At 59.2% G+C, this 19990-nt stretch overlaps 1 protein-coding gene across 2 annotated transcripts; it reads right to left on the reverse strand.

Annotated features, from left to right (window-relative positions):
* Nucleotides 1-1033: 1033 nt before the first annotated feature.
* LOC103665896 (angiotensin-converting enzyme) lies at nt 1034-19416 on the reverse strand. Of its 2 annotated transcripts, XM_040640422.1 has the most exons (25): nt 19152-19416; nt 18390-18557; nt 17704-17800; nt 16857-17000; nt 16240-16431; nt 15536-15633; nt 14987-15159; nt 14371-14594; nt 13887-14031; nt 13491-13589; nt 13094-13216; nt 12591-12802; nt 11787-11923; nt 10877-11035; nt 10511-10598; nt 8441-8584; nt 8094-8285; nt 6866-6963; nt 6489-6661; nt 4815-5038; nt 4371-4515; nt 3944-4042; nt 2248-2370; nt 1700-1887; nt 1034-1555 (listed from the first exon to the last, which is right to left on the reverse strand). In XM_040640422.1, the coding sequence occupies exons 1-25, from the start codon at nt 19398-19400 to the stop codon at nt 1326-1328; spliced, it is 3924 nt and encodes a 1307-aa protein (XP_040496356.1). In that variant the 5' UTR covers nt 19401-19416; the 3' UTR covers nt 1034-1325. The 2 variants fall into 2 exon arrangements, with proteins under 2 accessions (XP_040496356.1, XP_040496357.1); XM_040640423.1 differs by lacking the exon at nt 2248-2370.
* Nucleotides 19417-19990: the final 574 nt, after the last annotated feature.

A 19990-nucleotide genomic window follows, 5' to 3' on the forward strand; every position in this document is an offset into this window, starting at 1 on the left:
CTGGCTTGGGTCAAGGCATCAGCAAAGCCGGGGACAGGCTTTGGGCCCAGGGTCCTGACAGAGGGGGCCAGGCTTACAATGGGAGCCTCTGGCCCTGGAAAACTGCCACCTTCCATTTGGGCAGGTTCTAGACTTGGCATTTAAATATCTGAAAAATAGATTGTATGTTAACTGGAAAAAGGATACACAACTGTCGGTATACGAGGATCTCATTTAAAATATGTGCTGAGAAAAAACAGTGGAAAGTCAGCTGTCAATAGTGCTTATCTCTTGGTGTTCATATAAAGGGCTTCGATCTTCTTTATAGTTTTCTATATTTTCCAAATTTTCTATGATAAAGTTACTGAAGTGTCCCTCAAAATTCTACTCTCTCAAGCCCACATTGGCTTTCTGAGGGAAGGCTCAGGGTGAGAGCGTGAGCTCGGGGGAGGGCAGGGGTGGCCTCTGGCCTTCATCCCTGAGCATTAGCTCCTGCCAAGCTCCAGCATACAGGGCCCCTCTCCAGCTGAGGTGAAGGGATCTGGCCCTGGGCCCCATGGGCAATACTCAAGCTCTGTCTAGTCACACATAAGTAGACCCGGAGCTGGTGTGGGCAGGGGCCTGAGGTGACGAGCGGGAGCGGTTCTGCACCCTCAGTGAGCCAGACATGTGCAAGGCTTCTCCCCCAGGGAACCAGAGGATAGCCGGGAGCCTTCCATCTTAAGGACCTGTTATTTTATGGGAACAGCTGGGGCAGGGCTGCAGAAGCACGTGGAAATGCAAGGCCGGAAGCCCAGAATGTCTGCTCTAGCTTTGCTTCCCAGAGTCCCCTTGGGTTGGTGCCGAGGCTGGCAGGGGCCGCCTGCCATGGCGGGACATTGGCTGACTGCCTGGGCTAGGGGTGGGTGCTGGGGCCAAAGCTCTGGGGCATTTTCCCAGGCTCTTCTTGGAGGAGGGTGAAGACGCCCAGCGAAGTGACCCACTTCACTGCCAGGAGGCGGGACAGCATCCCTGTGCCTGTCCCTGGCTTCCCCACGAGGGACAGAGACTCAGATGGGGGAGGCAGGTCCTTTAATTGTATTCACAGAGAGACTGGGAGGGGGCTCCACGTTAGGCGGCCTGCTGCCCGGGGACTTGGGGACAGGGGCCGTGGGGGGTTGTGGTCTGGAGGGCAGATTGTCAGCATGGGATTCGAGGCTCGGTGAGGAGGGACAGGGTGAGAGGAGGAGGGCGGGCTGGGGTAAGCTGTGAGAGGGGCGGTGGGTTCTCTGCCCACGACCCCGTGCCCCCAGTGTGGTCTCTCGGTGGCGGACGCTCCCTGGCAGGCCCAGCCCGACCCGGGCATCTCAGGAGTGTCTCAGCTCCACCTCGGAGCCAAACTGGGGCCCACGGTGGGGCCGGCGGAGGCTGTGGTGGCGGATGCTGAAGAGCCGCTGGGTGAGGCCCAAGGTGGCCACCAGCAGGGCGACGCCCAGGAAGAGCAGCACCCACTGGCCCACGCGGGCCTGCTGCTCCTCCAGGTCCAGGCCCAGGAAGTTGACGCGGCCGGTGCCCAGGAAGGGGCCTTCTGAGCGAGCTGGGCAGGGGAAGCAAGGAGAGCGGGCGGTGGGCAGGCCGACAGGTCAGGCTGGCTTCCTCGGCCCGGCTCTGCGATCGGACTGCAGCCTGCCCGCGCTGGGGAGGGGGCTGGCCTGGGGCGGAGGGGGATGGGGAGTAGTACCGGAGTTTGGCGTCCAGTTGTACTGAGGCCAGCCCAGCTTCTCCCCGTGCCTCCCGTTCTCGGTGAGGAGCCAGTCCAGCAAGGGCTTGAAGTAGTTCATCATGGCGGACGCAGACATGTTGGACTGGCCTGTGATCAGCTTCATGGCTTCTGGCCATGGCTTACTGAAGCCCAGTTTCATGGCATCCCTGGGGGAGCACCAAAGAAGGGAAACTGAGTCAGGAGGAAAGGCGGGGAGGCTCAGTGCTCCTGCCCCGGCTTAACTCCCTTTTCCATCCTCCACCCCCCTCCCAGCCTCAACCTCCTTTGGGATTGGGAGAGCCTGGGCAGGTCTGGGGCAGAAATGGGAGTAGGGGAGGGATGACCGGGCCCCAGAGGGCTCTAGTTCCCTACTAGGAGGGCCCGTGGAGGCCTGGCACAGGCTCCACCTGGGATCCCCAGCGCAGGCACCCAAATGGCAGGTGTTCTCAGAAGAGCCCCACTGGGCTCTTCAAAGCTGAGGGGTTCGAGGGCAGAAAATGGTCAAAAGAAAGCCAGAGAAGACTCACGCCAGGCGCTTCCCTGCCTCCTTAGATTGGTAGATATCACACGTGTGCAAGGGGCCCTTGTGGCCAGCCGCCTGACACAGAGCCTCATGGAACTGGAACTGAATGACAAAGCCAACGAAATACCTGGCATGGAGGGAAGTGTGACATGGGGTGGCGTGGCTGGGGACCTGTGCCACTGAGCCCCAGCCTCCCCTACCTTCCTCGGCAGCCTGGCTGTCAGGGTGAGTGCACCCTCTGGTCTGCAGGGGTCAGCAAGGCACCCCAGTTCCATGCCTCCCACCAGATAGGCTTCCTCTATGTCTCGGAGGATCTGTTCTGAGGAGCTCTGGGGATCACACATGGGTGAGGAGGGTCAGGGCAGAGCCCTTCAAAGATTTGGCAGGTTTCTTCCGAGGCAGTGAGGTCTCGCTTCCCATGGTAGATGCAAGCAGAGGTCAGGTGTTTTCTCAAGGGTCATGTGCATCTGGCAGGGTGGTCTGGGCAAGGAAGCCAGCCCAAATGATCTCCTTTATCCCAAATGGCAGGGATTCCCTGGTAGAAATCTGCCCGTCAAGGCCGGAGCAACCTTTCCGCATTTGGTTCAGAATGTCCCAAACCAGCAGTGCAGGCCTCCCACCTTGAATGCTGGGCACAAGTATGTGCCACTGACTTTCCTGGCATTTCTTAAAAGTGTTTTGCCAAGATTGCTGGTCAGAATTTGGAATGTGTCTCCTTCACGCAACCCTGCCTGGAGAATGATCTACACTAAGTTCAGAAGCTAAGCTCAGAAGCTAAGCTCAGAAGCTAAGGGCCTGGCTTCTGTGGGAAACCTAGTGCCAGCCTGGAAGCCGGGACCCAGTGGAGAAGGCAGGTGGGGGCCCTCCTTTCAGGTCAACCTCATGCATTGTCCAGGTTGGGCCTGTTCTGAGGTGCCCTTGGGTTCCCTTGATCTCCTGCCCATGGCTGCTCTCTGGAACATCTGAGCAGGCTTTCTCTCCCTTCCCGGACTCTGGGAACACAATTCACCCACCCCACACTTATGTATTAGGTCTTGACTATATGCAGACATCGTGTCAGGTGCTCGGGTGGAAAAGCGGGCATGGTGAGCACAAGCCCTCCCTCACCGAGCTTCCTGGGACTACAGGTGGCAAGGGCTAGGGGTGGCCACAGCCCTCCCGGGGCAGCCCTCACCGCCCACTGCCTTGCCTCATGGGTGGCCTGAGCTCTCTGCAGCTCAGAGACACCTGGACCCCTCCCCCTGAGGACTCTCCAGACCCTTCCCTCCCAGGGAGGGCCCAGATCCAATTGGGTCTCTAATCCTGGTTTTAGTGTAGAGAGGTTTTTCCAGGCACAGCTCAAATGATATCACAGGCAATATGTTGAATATATAGTAAAGGAATCATAATCTTGTTTAAAAACAAAAAGTGCTTAGGTCATGATCTAGCCAAGGGTCATGGGTCATGGTTAATAATGTTAACTATCCAACCAAGGTTTTGTAACCATTAGCCAATTATAGTAGAGTTTCTGTTTTCAACTGCCTGGAGGGGAGAGGCTCTCATGTCAAAAGTGTGAAACAACAGGGAGCCTTGGTCTCAGGCGAGTGACCTAGGCGCGGTGTGTCTTGCAGCCAGGCCCCCCAGGTCACCCAGACAGGTAGCTCCCCACAGGGCAGCGACGGCACTTTGAATACTGAATGGACTCTTCCCTTCCCCTTTACCTGATATAAGGCACACTTGAAGGAACGTGGAACTTGGCCCCTGGGTCAAAGTCACCTTGAGACCGGGCCACTGGGGGGCAGAGGCCCTGGTACTTCAGCCTGTCAAGGGGAAAGGTACGTTGGAGGGAGGGTCTGGAGAGAATCAAGTCAGGAAGAGTTGGTGTTTTTGAAGTAAAGCGTGGCCCTCGCTCCTGGAGCTACACTGGGCACTCCAGACTCTGGTGTGCTGCGCCTCTATGGACAATCAGCCCCTGTGCACCTCATCACTGACACACACACACACACACACACACACACACACACAAATGACCCATGTGTTGTTCATAGACACATACCCTCATCACTTGCACACACACCCCACATGCACAGACACAGACACCGACGGAGACCCCCCTCAACCCACACCCTCACAGGAACATTCTAGAACCTGAGGTTCCACCACTCCTGGTTGTAGTTCTCCTTGGTGATGCTTCCATCGAATACCCTCCAGCGCCACTGGTCGACGAGGTAGCTGAAGGGGACAAAGGCGATCTTGTCGAGTGCCATCTTCATCAGAAAATTGATGTCTTGCTCTGCCAAGGGAAGGGAGCCTGGCCATCAGATCTCTACCTGCCTCCTGCCATGTCCCAGCAGCTCAGCCAGGACGGGTGTGCAGTGGGTGGAGAGAAGAGCAGGCTGTGCCTCTCTGGGTCTAGCAACCTGCTTCTTGGGCTGCTATGTGGGTTCCATTCTCCTGGCTCACCCTGCTGCTGGCCTCCTTGTTCCCCATTGTTCTGTCCCAGCCTCTGCCTGTGAGCCCACTCCCAGCCGCCCAAGCTCGCTGCCCCTTCTCAGTCCCTGTGCCCACCAGGACCCCCCCCCCTCTTCTCACCGTAGCCGCCGCTCTCGCTACTCAGTACGTTGATACTGTGTAGGTGCTTGGGGGTAGACACGGAAAGCGCCAGCACATCGCCGATGGCCTCATGAAAGCCAGGGTTGGCACCCTCCCGGAAGGTCACAGGCAAGTCCTTGTACTGCATGAAATACTGTATGTGGCCCATTTCATGATGGGCCACCACCAGGTCCTCCATGTTCACCGTGGTGCACTGCTTGATCCTGGAGTGTGGGGAGTGGGACAAAGGGACCTGCTGTCCTTACTGCATACAAAGCAGACGCCCATCAATGCTCGATGCACAGAACACAGCATTATGGGAAGGAAAACCAAAGGAGGCATGGAGTAAGCCTGAGAAAGAGGGAATCTGAAGGTTGGACATTCAGACCATCTCTCTGCCTCCAACTTCCCTGAATAACTCCAGCCCTCACTGCCACGATGCTTTCTAACTGTGCTAAGTACTTGCTCTAGAGGCATTGGGACACTCAGCTATGATTGTGCAGGACTTTCTAGAATGTGGGTCCTGTGGTTTTCAGGCACACATTTTGTCTCTTCCAAGACTTAGGCTTCCTGAAGGAAACAACAGTTACTCTGAGCTATTCTGCAACCCGGGTGCTCAACACCAGCATACATATTCACCCCAGGGTGTCTGTGGCTAGGGCTGAAATGTCATCCACGGAGCTGTCCCACCTCCCTCTTCATCTTTCCTCATTCTCTTTTGTGAACCAGTGAAATTCTCCCTTGGATCTAACCAGAGCCCTTCAGTTCAGCTGACCCCATTTTTCTGTCATTGTATTGGGGGCAGAAGAGCTTCCCAGAATCCTGGTTACACTGAGGTTGGGGTCTGTCCTCCCTCTCCTATGACTCCCCATACAAGGGAAGATCCCCAAAAGGGCTCTCCTCTCTTGATTCTGTCTACATCCAGCCCTACCTTTGCAGTCCTCATGCCTTTGAAGGAGGGGCCCAAGGACAGGCAATCCAGTGAACCCTGGCTGGTTTGTTCTAGCCTCTCTGTGTCCACTCTTATGAGAACCTTCCTGCTCCAGCAAGTGCCACATGGAAAAAAACTGAGGAACCCGACCGAGAGCCAGAACCAAGTCCCCACACCACCATCTCCAGCCATCGGAGCCACCCCAGCTGAGGTCTCCATCACTGTGCAGCAGGAGCAAGCCATGTCCACTGTGCATTGCCTGCACTCCTGACCGATAAAATCACGAACATAAACGAAGGTTGTCTTATACCACTAAGTTTTGGACTGGTTTGTTATGCCCTGATGGAAACAGCTCCTGAGCCTCTGCCAGTGGTGGACCTCTGTGAAGCCCCCAGTGTCCTCAGGCACCTCTCGGTGTCAAGGCACACGTGGCCAGGCAGATGGCCTGCTTTATGCAGGGGCCACCCCAGAGGGAGGGAAGCCTGGACAGCTCACACAGTGCTCACGCTCAGGACTGGTCAGTGCCTGAGAAGACCCTTGCCTGGTAGACAAAGTTCTGCTGCCAGAAACCAATGGCCAAGCTGGGGTCAGGCTCAATGCTCTTGACCCTCCCTCCTAAGCTCTGGTCCCTGTGATTGTTTCTGCTCACTCTGGCTGAGGGAACGATACTAGAACCTTTACTTGGCTCATCTCCTTGCCCACTGGGCTCAGGGTACGGTCCCCTGGCTGCTACCCAGACACACCTGAAGTCCTTGCCATTGTAGAAGTCCCAGGCAGAGGCATGGCACACTACTTCCCGCCCGTCGGTTGGCTTCTCCAGCATTGACTTGTTCCAGAACTCAAAGGGCACGGGCAACAGCCCCAGGGAGGTGAAGAAATTGTCTGCTTCTTCAAACATCCTTTTGGGTGTCCAGCCCTATAAGCAGAGGGAGCTCTGCCAAAACTGGGGACTAAGGGGACAGACTGAGTGCTGCAGTCAGGGTGGGGGTTGGGAGAGGGCCAAGCCAGAGGGAATTCCTGAATTAAAGGGCCCTCTCCCACCGAGGGAGAGGTCTCTCCTCCCCTGTGCCCGGGGGCTGCCCAGGAGGAGCAGAAGTGTGACGAGGGGCCCAGCGCACACCTGCTTTATCATGGCCTCTGTGGCATCTATCTTGGGGGCTGAAGGGAAGGGCACCACCAAGTCGTAGATGTTGGACCAGGTCTGAGCCCACATGTTCCCTGGAAGCGGGTAGGGGAAGAGAAGGCAGAGAGAGAGAGAGGAGAGACAGATGTTATTTCTTAGACTCGGCACCGTCCCCCACGGAGACGGTGTGTCTTGAGCACCTACTGTTTGCAAACTGCGCCGGGCATTCCACACACAGTCTTCAGCCTGTGCATCCAGCCCGCCAGGCCCCTACCTGCTCCGAGTGCCCAGGTCTGAGTTCTAAGCCCCAGCCCCGCCCCCAACCCCCACTCCCGGGGCCACTTGGGCATGGTGCTCCCCTTTGGGGTCTGTGTTTCTCAGCCATCAAGCTGATGTCCACTCCGATATTCCTAGTCTCACCAGAGTGGGATCAAGGATGGCTGGGCTCTTGGGCTACAAGGTCCCCAAACCTGGATGAGCTTCTGGGGTCTCCCTCGTGATTGGCAAATGGTCTGTGGCCTTGTCTGGAGTCTCTGCTCACAGCAACACACTCCCCAGGGCTGTGTCCTCAGTGGCTGGATGGGGACAGGAACCTGGGAACCTCTGCTTTGCTCCCCTCCCCGCCATCCCTCACTGTCTTCCACTGCCTACTTCTGGGTTCAGGGCATCTGAGTTCACAAGCCCCGAAAACATGAGGGACCAAAAGCGGGGATGGATCTCCACTCTCCAGTTGTCCTCTGTGCTCCGAACTCCCCGTAGCCTGAGCATTGACTGCCCTTCTCCCTACCGCTACTTTTCCCATCTGTGGGAGCCCCTCTCATCTTTCAAGGCTCTGCTCACGGACCGCCTCGGGGAGGCCCCGGTTCTCACTCCCAGCCTCTTCCTCACACACTGCCTCGAGCTGGGGTGTGTGATTCGGTCCCCCGCAACAATATTATGAATTCCCCCACTGCCCCATCCTGTGATTTGTACCATGTGGCTCTGGAGCAAACGGGGTGCTCAAGGCAAGCAGAGGCTTCGTCTCCCCACACCCAGCTGCCACCCCACCCCAGCCCCAGCCACATTCCCTCAGCCTCAAATCTTCACTCTCTCCACCTGACGCGTGGTCTGAAGACCCCTCCCAGCCAGACCTCTGCCCTCCCCCCACCGGACTGCACCTGCCGCACTGGCCCAACCCTCCCTGTAGGGCGTCTGTTCCCCGCCCACCCCGCCCACTAGTCCTCACCCAGCAGGTGAGCGGGAACGGGGCCCTCCAGGTTGATGTGCTGGGGCCCGTAGTGGCGGTGCAGGGCGCGGCGCACGTAGGCATGCAGGTTCAGGTAGAGCGGCTGCAGCTCCTGGAACAGCTGCTCCAGATCTTGCTCCAGGGACGGCATCTCATACATGTCTCTCCAGGAGTCCCCTGCGTCTTCGTAGCCTGCGGAGGGGACACCCACCGCTCCCTGAGCGCCCTCCGCCCCACCTCCTCTAGGGACCTCCCTCTCACCAAGTTTAGGAGGCTCACAGGACCCTCCTGAGGGCCCCAGCAGGGCTGGGACCAGAGAGCCGGTGATCTTGTCCAGAGGGACTCACCGTTGAGCCTGGCGGCCTTGTTGGCAAGTTCCACGTATTTAGGGAAGAAAGGGAGGATGGCTCTCCCCACCTTGTCTCGCCAGCTCTTCCAGGCCCACAACAGATCTTCGTATTTCCGGGACGTGGCCATCAGACTTGTCAGATCTGCGGGGAGGGGTCAGAGGGTTCGCTATAGAGTGAACTCAGTCACTGGAGTCTGGAGCTGGGGTGAAGCTGGTGAGGTCCCGTGGAAAGGCCTGCCCAGGCAGCCGGTCCAGTGAAATGGGAGAAAGGCTCATATACTTTCTACAGAGGCTTCCTGGGCGGCCAGCCCGGGGCTCAGGTGGCATGCACACCACCTCAGGGTGGCAACAGCCCCGTGAGGGGTGCACTGACTTTCACATGAGTGTGTTGGTGACATGGCGGGTCCCCCCAGCCAGGAAGTGGCCCAGCTGGGCACAAACCAAAGGCCAGATTCCAGAGCTGCTGCTCCCCACAGATTTCCTGCTCACCCCCTCCGTGGGAGGGACAGATGGCTTGGAGGGGACAAGACCTGAGTTCCTGTCTAGTCTCCCACTGACCCCAGAATAACCTTGCAAGTCACAGGACCCGCTTTTCCTATCTTTCAAATGGGGATAAGCCAACACTCATGGGGGGTGTAAAAATCAAATGGGAGCACAAGGCCCCCAAGTGGGGAGTGTGCCTCATTGGTCTCTGAGTCCTCATGGGGGCCCAGGACTTCTTGCAAGAACCGCTAGTGAACCAGACGGAATACAAGGACGGCTGTGGAGACAAAGTCCAGAGAACCAGCCCAGTGCGGTCAGGGAGCCGGGAGTCCCGGGTCTGTGTCCGGTCAAAGCCACACTGTGCACGCAGCCTCCTCCGTATGGATTGCACGGAGCTGACAAGCACTGGGCAGAGCTGGGACGAGGAGGGCCTGAGCTCACATGTCACTTCCGGAGCCCCACACAGACCTGGGCTGGCTCCCCTTCCTGGCCACCCGGCCTGAGCCCGAAGACTGCAAGACGCCATTCGGGGACCAGCCACACCTCACTATCTGATGTGTGCTCTCTCCCTGTTTCGGAACAGGCTTTGTGATACCTACTTCTCACAGAGATCTAAGTACATTCGAATGAATCATTTGGAAAAAAATGTATTGTGAGAATGTCACCTCGACCCTCTGCTGCTGTGAGTATTCTGATTTGTGGGTGCTTCTCCGTCTTACTAATGGCAGTGATCCGATGGCCCAGGCCTGGATTCAGAGGCTAATGGATGGGGGGCGGCGGGGAGAGGCTGAAGGCTACACTCTTCCGCACACATGTGTGCACACACATGCACACGGGCACACATACGCCCCCGCAACACTGTGCGTGCGTCCCCATGTATACAAACCGTAGGCCAAGCCCTGCCTCAGGAAAACTGTCTCTTTCTCCTGTTTATTTTCCGTTTCCCCTTCTATTTGTCATTGTTCTCATGTGGGAGTTGGGCAGAGGGCCAGGAAGTGATGGTTTCTGGGTAGCGATTCCTCGGGAAGAATGTTTATGCTTCTGGCTCCCCAACCCTTGGGAGGTGGGTCAGGAGGGAGGAGGGAACGTATCTGTGTGCAGGTACTCGAGTGCCCAGGGTGAGCTCTTTCAAGGGGGAGAAGCTAAGAAGGACCACCCGGTGTGGAGAGAGAAAGGGGTGGAGGAAGAACCGGTGCATTCCTTCAAGCAGGAAGTGGATTCCGTGAGCCTCAATGTGGGGGATGGGGGGCAAGGAGGAGGCCAGAGAAGGTGGGAAAGACATGGTCAGGGTGAAGGAAGGAAGGTATCGAGAGTTACTCTCCCTAGTCGGCAGTCTAAGCACTTGGCAGACAAATCTGAGGTAACTCTTACTCCTGAGGGGCAGAGAGCAGAGAGGAAAGAGAGGAGTCCAGGGGGGACCCAGAGGGAGCAGAAGAGCCATGATCAGAGCAGAGATGAAGTAGGTGCCCATCCTCAGTGGCGGCAGAGAAGCCTCCATTGGCGGAAAACAGGGGAGTGAATGTCCTGGGCATGCTGACCCCCCTCCATGGGCCAGCCACCCCCCTCATTCCCCACACGCGCTCACCAGGCTCCAGCTGCAGACAAGTGCCGTTGGGGTGGCACACAGAGGCCACGCTGTAGGTGGTTTCCATGTCCAGCAGGATCTGGTTGTACTGCAGGAGGAAGGAAAGAGGCAGCGAGCTGCACCCCTTTGCTACTTGTTCTGCCCCAGGCACCACCATGGGCACTGGGTGAACCTGAGCAGGGGGAGCTCCCAAAGGTGCTGCCTTCTCAGGAATTCTGCCGGTGATGTCAACATGGCAGACGTCACGACACATAGAGGAAGAGGAGGCAGCACGAAGGCCAGACCCTGTACCGGGCTCAGTCCCCTGAGCTGGGAGCCGGTCTTGACCTTGGGCCTTCCATCCCCCGCTCCCCACAAGCCACATACCTCCTCCAGCTCCTTGGCAGGCAGCGCTGCCCGCTCTAGGTCCTGAATCTTCTTTATCATCCGCTTGATGCTGGCGTTCTGGAAGTTAGTCACATCGAACTGCCTGGCCCAGGTGCCGAACTTGAAGGTGTGGTTTGCCATCTGTATGTTCTTCTGCAGCTGAGGGCACAGGGGGAACCATGCTGTGAGGCCCAGGAGCTTTGGAGGGGCCTCTGAGGCAGAAGGGCCACAGGGGGAGTGGAAAGGACTGGGGGTTGCAGTGGGGGGGTAGTTTTATCAAGTTGTTGCCTTTGCTTTTCGACCTGGACTGTCTATAATGTCTTGGATGCAGTATGTGCCCCTCAACAGAGAGCCGTAGTCACGTAAGACATATCCCGGTAGACAGAAGGGGAAGCACCCACCCCATCTTGTTAGGATGGGGACAGGTTGGTATTAGTTCTGTGGCCTCTCTGAGCTCCAGGGTCCCACCTGTAAAATGGGCATGGTCTTCAAGAAATGTCGGTTCGCTTACCACACAGGCGGGGAAGGGGGTGAGGGGAAGCTAGAACTTCCTGTGGTGGCAAACAGGTGCTTTCAGTCTAAAAGTCCACCTTAGCACCCCGTGGGTATGTGTGAATCATTCTACTACGAACAACAGATTGCTTGCTAATGAAAGACAACTTTTTTAGGCATTGGGTATATGCTCACCCAACTCTGAAGCTGAGTATTCTTTTAAATATCCCATCTGGATTTTTCACAAATTCTGGCAGGCACCACTTCACCCCTGCACTGAGGGAGGGAGGGGGCAGCCTGCTCTGCTCTGCCTCGGGTTTTGAGGATCGGTCCCTGGGGGGAGAAGCACGCACGTGTGCTGCACGTGTGTGTGAGTGTGTGTGTGTGCGTGAGTGTGGAGCACGGGCAGGGCCCCTACCAGGATCTTGCTGGCCTCTGTGGTGATGTTGGTGTTATAATTCCAATTAGCCTCGGCGTATTCATTCCATATCACCTGGGATCTTCGGTCATATTCCTCCACAAACCTTCTGGCCTCCACCTCATCGGTCACCAGGCCTGCGGAACAGAGTTGGTGGGAACAGACAGGCCTCCCCTTGCCCTCTACTGTGGGTTGGCCCAAGCCTGCTGCTGCCCCGGCCTCCTGCTCCTTCCCCCCCAGGCCCTGCCCTGCCCCCCAGCCGGTCCCACTTGGGCTCTGGGTTGGCTGGCTGCTGGTTGTTGCCTGGCTGGTTGTCGTCTGGCTGCTGGTTGTTGCCTGGCTGGTCATCCCCTGGTTGGTTGTCACCTGGTGGGTGGTCTCCTGGCTGGGGACCAGCATGGGGTGCCCACAGCACAGCAGGAGAAGGAAGAGGCTGGGCAGTCCTGGAGCAGCCCAACCTTGGCCCATGGCCGCAGGAGAGCAGAGCCCTGCAGCCACAGCCCCCTGGCCAATAAGAGTGGAGCCTGCAATGTGACCTCATAGAGCAGCGTGCCCACCAGCCTGCCCCCAGGGGGGCCTCAGATCTGGGCACACCCTCCCTAGAATGCTGGGGAAAAGACATGCCCATTCCCACCCCAGGGCCCTGGGATGTGCTGAGGGTGCTGTGTGCGTGGCCCTTCAGGGTAGGACGCCAGGGCCCAGCTGAGAGCAGCTGCCCAGGCGCCAGGAACCAGGGGCCTGGGTCCAGAGCCCAGAACTGAGAACTGACATTAGCAGCCACCCCACCCTCACTCTGGTCTTTACCGATGTCCTGCGGGTAATTGTTGGGCATCGGTGGCCGCCACTGGTACTCTGGCCACCCCAGCACCTCCCCGTTGCGCTCGTTCTGCTCCCACAGCCACTGGTGGACCGGCTGGAAGTAGTCGAGCAGTGGCTGAGCGTCCAGGGTGTCCGAGCCAATTGCCTCCTTTAGCACCTCCTGCCAGGGCCGTGACGAGCCCGCCCGCAGCGCCTCCCTGTTGGTGGGCAAAGGGGGCTCAGGCCAGCATACGCTACTGGCCCCCCCCCCGCCCGCCTCCTCCCCCATCCCGGGGCCTAGGAGCTCTGGCAAGGGGGCAGGAACACGGTCCTGTGCCGGGCCCACCGGAGGACGCAAACGCAGATGCAGAGAAGGGAAGCAGGAGGGAAGCAGGCACCCTCCACAAGCAGGGCCTTGTGGTTTTCCCATGGGCAGCCAGTTGCCTCCCAGACACGTCTTCCTCCCCCGCCCCCCACCTCCCACTTGCCCTTCGGTTCCTCCTACACACCGGAGCTTGGCCCCTGCCTGGGTGGACTGGTAGATGTCACACTTGTGCAGTGGGTACTGCTGGCCTGCCTCCTTGCACAGGGCTTGATGGAACTGGAACTGCAGGACAAAACTCACAAAGTACCTGCAGGTACAGGGCGGGGGAGGGGGCGTTAGGGCGAGCGGTGGGGGTGCCTTTGCCCAGGCTCCATCCAGACCCTCACAGGGCAGAGACCAGACCACAGGGGCTGCCTTGGGGGAGAAGAGAGAACCAAGCCTGGCTCAAGACAGAGGCCCACTGAAATCCCAGGGCCTTGGTGGGGGGGGGAGGTGTGCCCAGGGAAGTGTGGGGACAAGCCCTGAGAAGGGGGAGGGGGACTAGGGTGTGACAGAACTGGCTGGAGGAGGGGCATGGGTACCTGATGTACGGTGTCACATTTGGGACATGAAACTTAGCTCCCGCATCAAAGTGGGTTTCATTTCGGGCAACTGGAGGACAGATCCCCTGATACTTGGTTCTAGAAGAGGATGGTTAAATTGTCTTAGGACATAGGAGTTGCACACAGGCTGACTTAGCCTATGCAGAAAACACTGTGAAGCAGGCATTCCCACCAGGCCATCCCTTCCCCTGCTGGTGAATTGTAGAATACTTCCTGGAGGAGGGAGTTTGAGGTGGGAAAGAATGGGTAGGGAAAAGGGTAGAAACAGTATTAGAGAGGAGGGGACGGACTGATGCAGGCTGGAGGCTCCTGGGTGCCCAGGAGAGGGAGGAGGGCCACTTGGGGTTGGGCCCTTCCTGATCCTTCTATACTCACCGAAGATACCACCAGTCAAAGTTGTAGCGGGAAGGGGGGGTACGCCCACTAAAGACCCCCCAACGCCACTGGTCTACCAAGTAGCCAAAGGGCAGGAAGGCAATTTTTTCCAATGCCATCTTTAACAAGAAATTGATGTCACTTTCTGTTGGAAGATGAGAAGAGAGAGGTCAGCAGGAGATGGGGGTCCAGCTAGGATAGGGTGGGCCTGGACAAGAGCCATCAGGAGGTGGGGTTGGCAGAGGCAGAGAAGGGAAGGCCAGCCTTCACTACCATGGAACCCTGCTTGGAAGAGGGCCCTTGGGCAGTGTCCAGTTGGGACTCGGGGTGAGCTGTGAGGCTCCAGGTGGGTGCCCAAACCTGCCTGACCTGGGGCAGAGAGGCAGAAACAGGAAGGGCAGATGGGAGCGTGGGCAAGCTGTCCTGCTGCGGGATGGAACAGGGTGTGGGTGGGGCCGGGCTGGGTCCTCTCCACCCCCCATACCCATGTCATTGCTGACATTGTCCAGTAGGCCAATTTTGTACAGATGTGCAGGAGTGGAGACGGAGAGCGCCAGCACATCCCCGATGGCCTCGTGGAAGCCAGGGTTGGCCCCTTGGCGCAGGGAGACAGGCTGCTCCTTGTACTGCAGATAGTACTGCACGTGGCCCATCTCGTGGTGCACCGTGGACAGCTGGTCCATAGTGACCCGCGTGCACTGCTTGATCCTGGGGCAGGGAGATGGTGAGGGTGAGGGTGAAGGACAGGGCAGGGCAAGGACCAGAGTACGGGGAGGCTGGCACCTAAGGGAAAGGAGCCAGCTGGGCACTGCCCTGGGCCTCGAAGGAGCTGGTGGAAACATACAAATCCTTTGCCCTGCCCCAGCCCACACTCAGGGCCCCCTTCCTCCATTCCAACGTATAGAGTTGCCGCTTGTCAAAGCGGCCAAGGGAAGGCAGCCTAGGGGCTCTCATATGCCCAATAGCCTTGGAATAGACCCAGCCCCCCCAACAGTGTTGGGGCTGGGGGCAGAGGTGGTTCTGGGAACTGGCTTCTCTGGGCCCAGGCTGCCCACCCTTCCTGGAGCTCCAGACCCCCCTTTCCCCTCCCGTGTCTAGACCTGAAGTCTCTCCTGTTGTAGAAGTCCCAGGCAGAGGCATGGCACACCACCTCACGCCCGTCTGTTGGTTTCTCCAGCATGGACCCTGCCCAAAACTCGGGAGGCATGGGCGAGAGCCCTAGGGAGGTGAAGAACTCCTCTGCCACCCGGAACATGTGTGTAGTGTTCCAGCCCTGGTGGGGGGAGGGGGCACAGGTACAAGTCAGGAGCCAGCTATGGGAGCTCACTGTGGCTCCCACTCGGGTCAGCTCCCTGCCCGTGAAGGGGGTCTCTGCTCTTGTGGCCTCCCTTCCCAGAGGCAGGGCCCCTACTAACCAGCGTGGATAAACAAAAGTAGACGGCTGCCCACACCCCACCTGTGGGGTCTGGGAAGGAGGGGTTGGCACCTCACCCCGGACACAGACCCCCGCTCACTGCTTGCATGCATACTCCAGGTTGCTGCTCCGTAGAAAGGGAGGAACCCATCTCCTTGCCGTGACTTCTTCCTGCCCCTCCCCCCATGTCTGACTCCTTCGTGCTGCCCCCACCCTGGCCTGACCCCGAGCTTACCTTCCGCACCATAGTACTGGTAACATCAAGGCTCGGCTTGTCAGGGAAAGGCACCATCATGTCATAGAGGTTGTCCCAGCTCTGGGCCCACATGTCCCCTAGACGCAGCAGGGGAACCGGTCAGCTTCGCTCCCTGCCTGGCCAGCTTCCTCCCTGCCTGCTTCCCCATGTGTGTCCCTGAGCAGCCCTCTGGGTCCCTGGCACCTGGACCCTGGGCATTCAAGGGTAGCAGTCTGCTCGGCACCTCAGCCCCACTCATGCTCCTGAATGCTCCAGGTTCCCCGGGGTTGGCAGTGTGAGCCCAAGTGATGCTGCTGGGGTCCTTCCTGTTGGTGCCGGGGTCCTTGCCTCCCAACGCTGAGGCAGGGCCACAGGGCTTACTTCCTGGGACATCATCTAAAATGATTTTTCCTCCCCCACTGGACCTGGAGTCAAAGTCTGCAGTGTGCCTCCTAGCTCCACCTTTCACTAGTTCTCTGCCCTCTGCCCTCAGCCCTCTGCCTAGTCTATGCGCCTCAAGCCTCGGGGTCCCCGTCTGAAAAGCAGGAATTGTCACGATGATTGAGAAGGGCCACCTACTTTACTGGGCTGTGGAGTGAGCCACGTGGGCTCGTGTGGGGGGGAGCGCACCGGATGGGGCTCTAACATGTGAGGCGCAAGGAGGATGGTCCGTGGGACAGGTGGAGACGAGGCGGTGTCCTTACCCAGCAGGTGAGCAGGGATGGGTCCCCTGAGGTTGATGTATGTGTCTCCATATCGGCGGTGCAGTGCGCGCCGGACGTAGGCATGGAGGTGCAGGTAGAGGGGCTCCACTTGATGGTAGAGACGCTCCAGATCCTCCACGAAGGTGGGTGACTCATACCAGGAGCGCCAGTAGGCCCCTGTGTCTGAGAAGCCTGGGGGAGGGTGTTGGGGTGCAGCTCAGGCCCAAGGCCCTGGCACCTCCGTGGCCAGCTCTTGCTTCGCCATCCCCCTGGCCCGGGACCTGTGTGTCTGCCAGCTAGTTGGAAAAGATGGCTTGGGGACGGCTGCTCAGTGATTTTCCAACTAGGGGTGGTTGCAACTCCAGCTAAACAGATCCTGGAGAGGCAAAGATGAGGGCTAGGTCTTCGAGGTGTGCCAGAGGGGCAGTGTGAGGGCCACACAGATGGGGCTCAAGCCGCTCCCACCATCCACTGTCTGGGCGAACTTGTAATGGAGTCATTGTAACTGCCACTCTGCCTAAGGGGTGGGGCTCCGTGGGGACCGGGGATGGGGGAGCACCTGGCAAGCTGGGAAAGGCAGAACTCACTCACACCACGGACGGGGTGGGTCAACTCACCATCCTTCTGGTAAGCCTCATTGCTGAGGGCGGTGAAGTTCTGGTACAGGGGCTTCAGCGGGGTGCCCACCGCATTGTGCCAGCCCTCCCAGGCATAGAGCAGCAGGGCGTAGTTTCTTGAGATGGCCATGATGTGGGTGAGCTCTGAGACACAGGTGAGCAGGGTCAATTGGTTCCACTGAAGGCAGCAGCCGTCTTCAGTAGAGCTCCCATGCCAGTCCTCACCATTTCTACCTGCTTCCTCAACATCATGATGCCTCCTCAAAGCCAAGGGCTGCCCGCCGGCTGGGTGGATGGGGCTGGAAGCTATACAAGAGGGGCCCTTGTCCCTAGGGAACTGAGGCTCTAAGGTGGTGGGTGCAAAGAGGCCATCAGGAGGCCAAAACCCAGACAGACCCTTCATTGGTTGGAGTTGCTAACCTCAGGTCACCTGGTGGATGGGGGTGTCGGTGGGGGGGGGCGGTTAGGCAGAAGTCACAAGGGCTCTAAGTCCTGTGGAGGGCTCTTGGGAGACTGAGAGGACCCATGAAAGGGAAAAACCAGGCAGCCAGGAGGAAGGCTAGTGAGGATGGGAGAGGCCAAAGCACCCACGGAGGTAGGGGTGGGGGTGGGAGTGGGGTGGGGGCTGACAGCTGGAGGTTTCAGAAATCAGTGTGCCAGGAGAAGCAGGGGTGTGGGGGAATCTGACAGTCCAGCCCCAACTGGAGGTCAATGCCTTTGGGTTTACCCATTCCCTCTGCGGGCCCTCCCATTAAACACACCCTCTTCCTGGGTACAGCAGCAGCAGCGTAATGGGGAAGGGCTGGGAAGCACCAGCAGAGAGAGGCAAGTAGAGACACAGCCATACCTGGGTCCAGGGACCAGCAGATGGCAGTCTTGTTGGGATAGAAGCAGACCCTAGCTGTGGAGTAGATCTTGTTCATGTTGCTTAGCAGAGAGTTGTACTGGGGAGTTAGAATGGAGAAAATGTTAGCAGTGAACAGCCCCCAGGGACAATCGGGCTGTCCCCTCCTCTTTTTGCTAGGGTGAAAAGGAGGCCCGGAGAGGGGATGTGGCTTGGGCAAGGCCCTCGTGGCACTCGTGATCACTAATATACTGATTCCCCTTCCTGTGGAGGCAGCCTGTGGAGGTGGAAACAAGCGTCCTTAGAATTTGGGATGGGGTTCAAGTCCAAGCTCAGTCACCACCTTGCAGTGAGGGCAGATCTCTCTCACTCTCTGCCCTTGATGCCTTCTCAGTCCTCAATCTTTAGGAAGCCCACAAGCCAAACTGGACTATGGAGAAATTTTGAAAATCCCCTTTTCATCTGTTTACCTGAATTTCGCTTTCTATACCCCATCTCCAAGGGAAATCAATGTTCCAGGGAGCCATTCTGCGCTCACAGAGGCTTCCCCTACAGTCAGGGTACGTACAGATTCCAGGGTCCCTTCCTGCCAGGCTTCCCCTCCACCCCCACCCCGCCGCCAGCACACGGTTGCCCTGGAAGGCATGCTGGCCACTTTTGCCTCCACCCCTCAGGTCCACCAGGCCCACCTGCTGCCGCTTTTCCACAGGCAGGTTGGCAGGGCCCAGGGTGCGCACACCACTGATGACCCTTCGCAGGATCGGGTCGCTGAAGTTCTGCCAGATTGGGTCATAGAGCTCCTTGGCCTTCTGGCCCCAGACCTCAGCAAACTCCTGGTTGAGCAGGGCTGCTTCCTCCTGTGGGCACCAGAGGGGATACAGGGGATGCCATGGCGCTGGGCAAGGGGAGGAAGGCCAGGGGCTCCTGGACACTGGGGCTTGTGGGAGCACTGCTCCCTATTCTTGGGGGTCAGGAACTGGGGGAATCTGCCTCAGGTGGCCGGTGGAGCAGAAACTAGGGCCAGAAGAGAGGTGGGCGGAGAGTAAATAGTGATGAGAAGTGACAGGAGCAGTGAGAGAGGGGTAGATTGCGGCTACAGGGGATGAGGGCCCAGAGCAGAGGGCGCACCCTCAGTAAAGAATGCCTCTGACCCAGGCCTATGTCATCCCAGGGCACTGCCACCTGGGGTGACTCGAGGTCAGGCGAGCCAGCCTTATCCGTTTGGTTCTTGGATTGGGCACAGACTATGTGCCCAGCACCGTGCTGGGACACCCCCCGCCTGTCCAATGGGACGCAGAGGGATCGGAGGCGCCCGTGGGTTCCATCGGGTCCCCCAGGCTCAGGGGCTGGGGGGCGCGCGCCCGGCGGGGACTCCCCGCCCCCCAGCGCCCGGCCGCAGGCCTGTGATTGGGCGTCCAGGCCCCGCCCCCTCCCCGGGCCCGGGCGCCCACCTGGCGCCGCGCGTTCTCCTCGGTGATGTTGGTGTCGAACGCCCAGCTGGCGACCGTGCTCTGGTACATCACCAGCTCGGCGCTCGAGTTGAAGCTCTGCACGAAGAGCTGCGCCCCGGCCTCGTCGGCGGCAAAGTTTCCGGGCTGCAGGTCGGGGTCGAGCGCCAGGGCGGCGGGCGGCGGCAGCAGCAGCAGCAGCAACGGCAGCGGCAGCAGCCCCTGCCCTGGACGGCCGGACGCGGCCCCCATGGCGCGGTGCGCGGTGCACGGCGCGGCGCGGCGCTGCCCCTTCTCCCGCGCCGCGCTCGCCCTGCGGATTATAAAACCCCGCCGCCGCCTTCCGACACACCCCCACCTCCCCGCCCCGCCGCGCTTCCTCCCCGACTCCAAAGTCCCCCGGCTGCGGGCCTAACGGAGCGGGGCGGGGACCGACGCTTTCTGGCCCGCCTGGCCAGGGGCGCCTGCCCGGGGAGGGGCCAAGACGCCCCCCCGCGAGCTGCAGCCCGGGGGGTGGCGGATGGGGCTCAGGTCAGGCTCTCACAGAGGCGGCTGGAAAGGGGGACCCGCCGCCCGGCGCGCGCGCGCGCGTGTACACACACACACACACACACACACACCCCCTCCGAGGCTGAGGGAGCCAGCAGTTTGCCGGAACATCCGAGTGTGCACACGGCGCCCTCTCCTTGCCATCGCCCAGACTCGGCGCAGGGACCCGGGAGCCCCGCGGCGTCCTGGGCCCAATCTCCCGGCCTAACCGCCCCAGGCCTCTCGGCTCCGGAGTGACAAAGTGGGGGAGCTGTCCGCGGCGCCGCTAGTGCAGCAGAGATGGGGTTAATGAT

This window comes from Ursus maritimus, unplaced genomic scaffold (genome assembly GCF_017311325.1).
Source record: "Ursus maritimus isolate PB19 unplaced genomic scaffold, ASM1731132v1 scaffold_24, whole genome shotgun sequence".
NCBI classification, from domain to species: Eukaryota; Metazoa; Chordata; class Mammalia; order Carnivora; family Ursidae; genus Ursus; species Ursus maritimus.

Coding starts and splice junctions, on each gene's coding strand:
- LOC103665896 (XM_040640422.1), bottom strand. CDS start 19,400: ATGGGGGCCGCGTCCGGCCGTCCAGGGCAGGGGCTGCTGCCGCTGCCG. Junction 14,032..14,370: donor CAATGTCAGCAATGACATGG/GTATGGGGGGTG, acceptor ATCTTCCAACAG/AAAGTGACATCAATTTCTTG. Junction 5,039..6,488: donor TACAATGGCAAGGACTTCAG/GTGTGTCTGGGT, acceptor CCCACACTCCAG/GATCAAGCAGTGCACCACGG.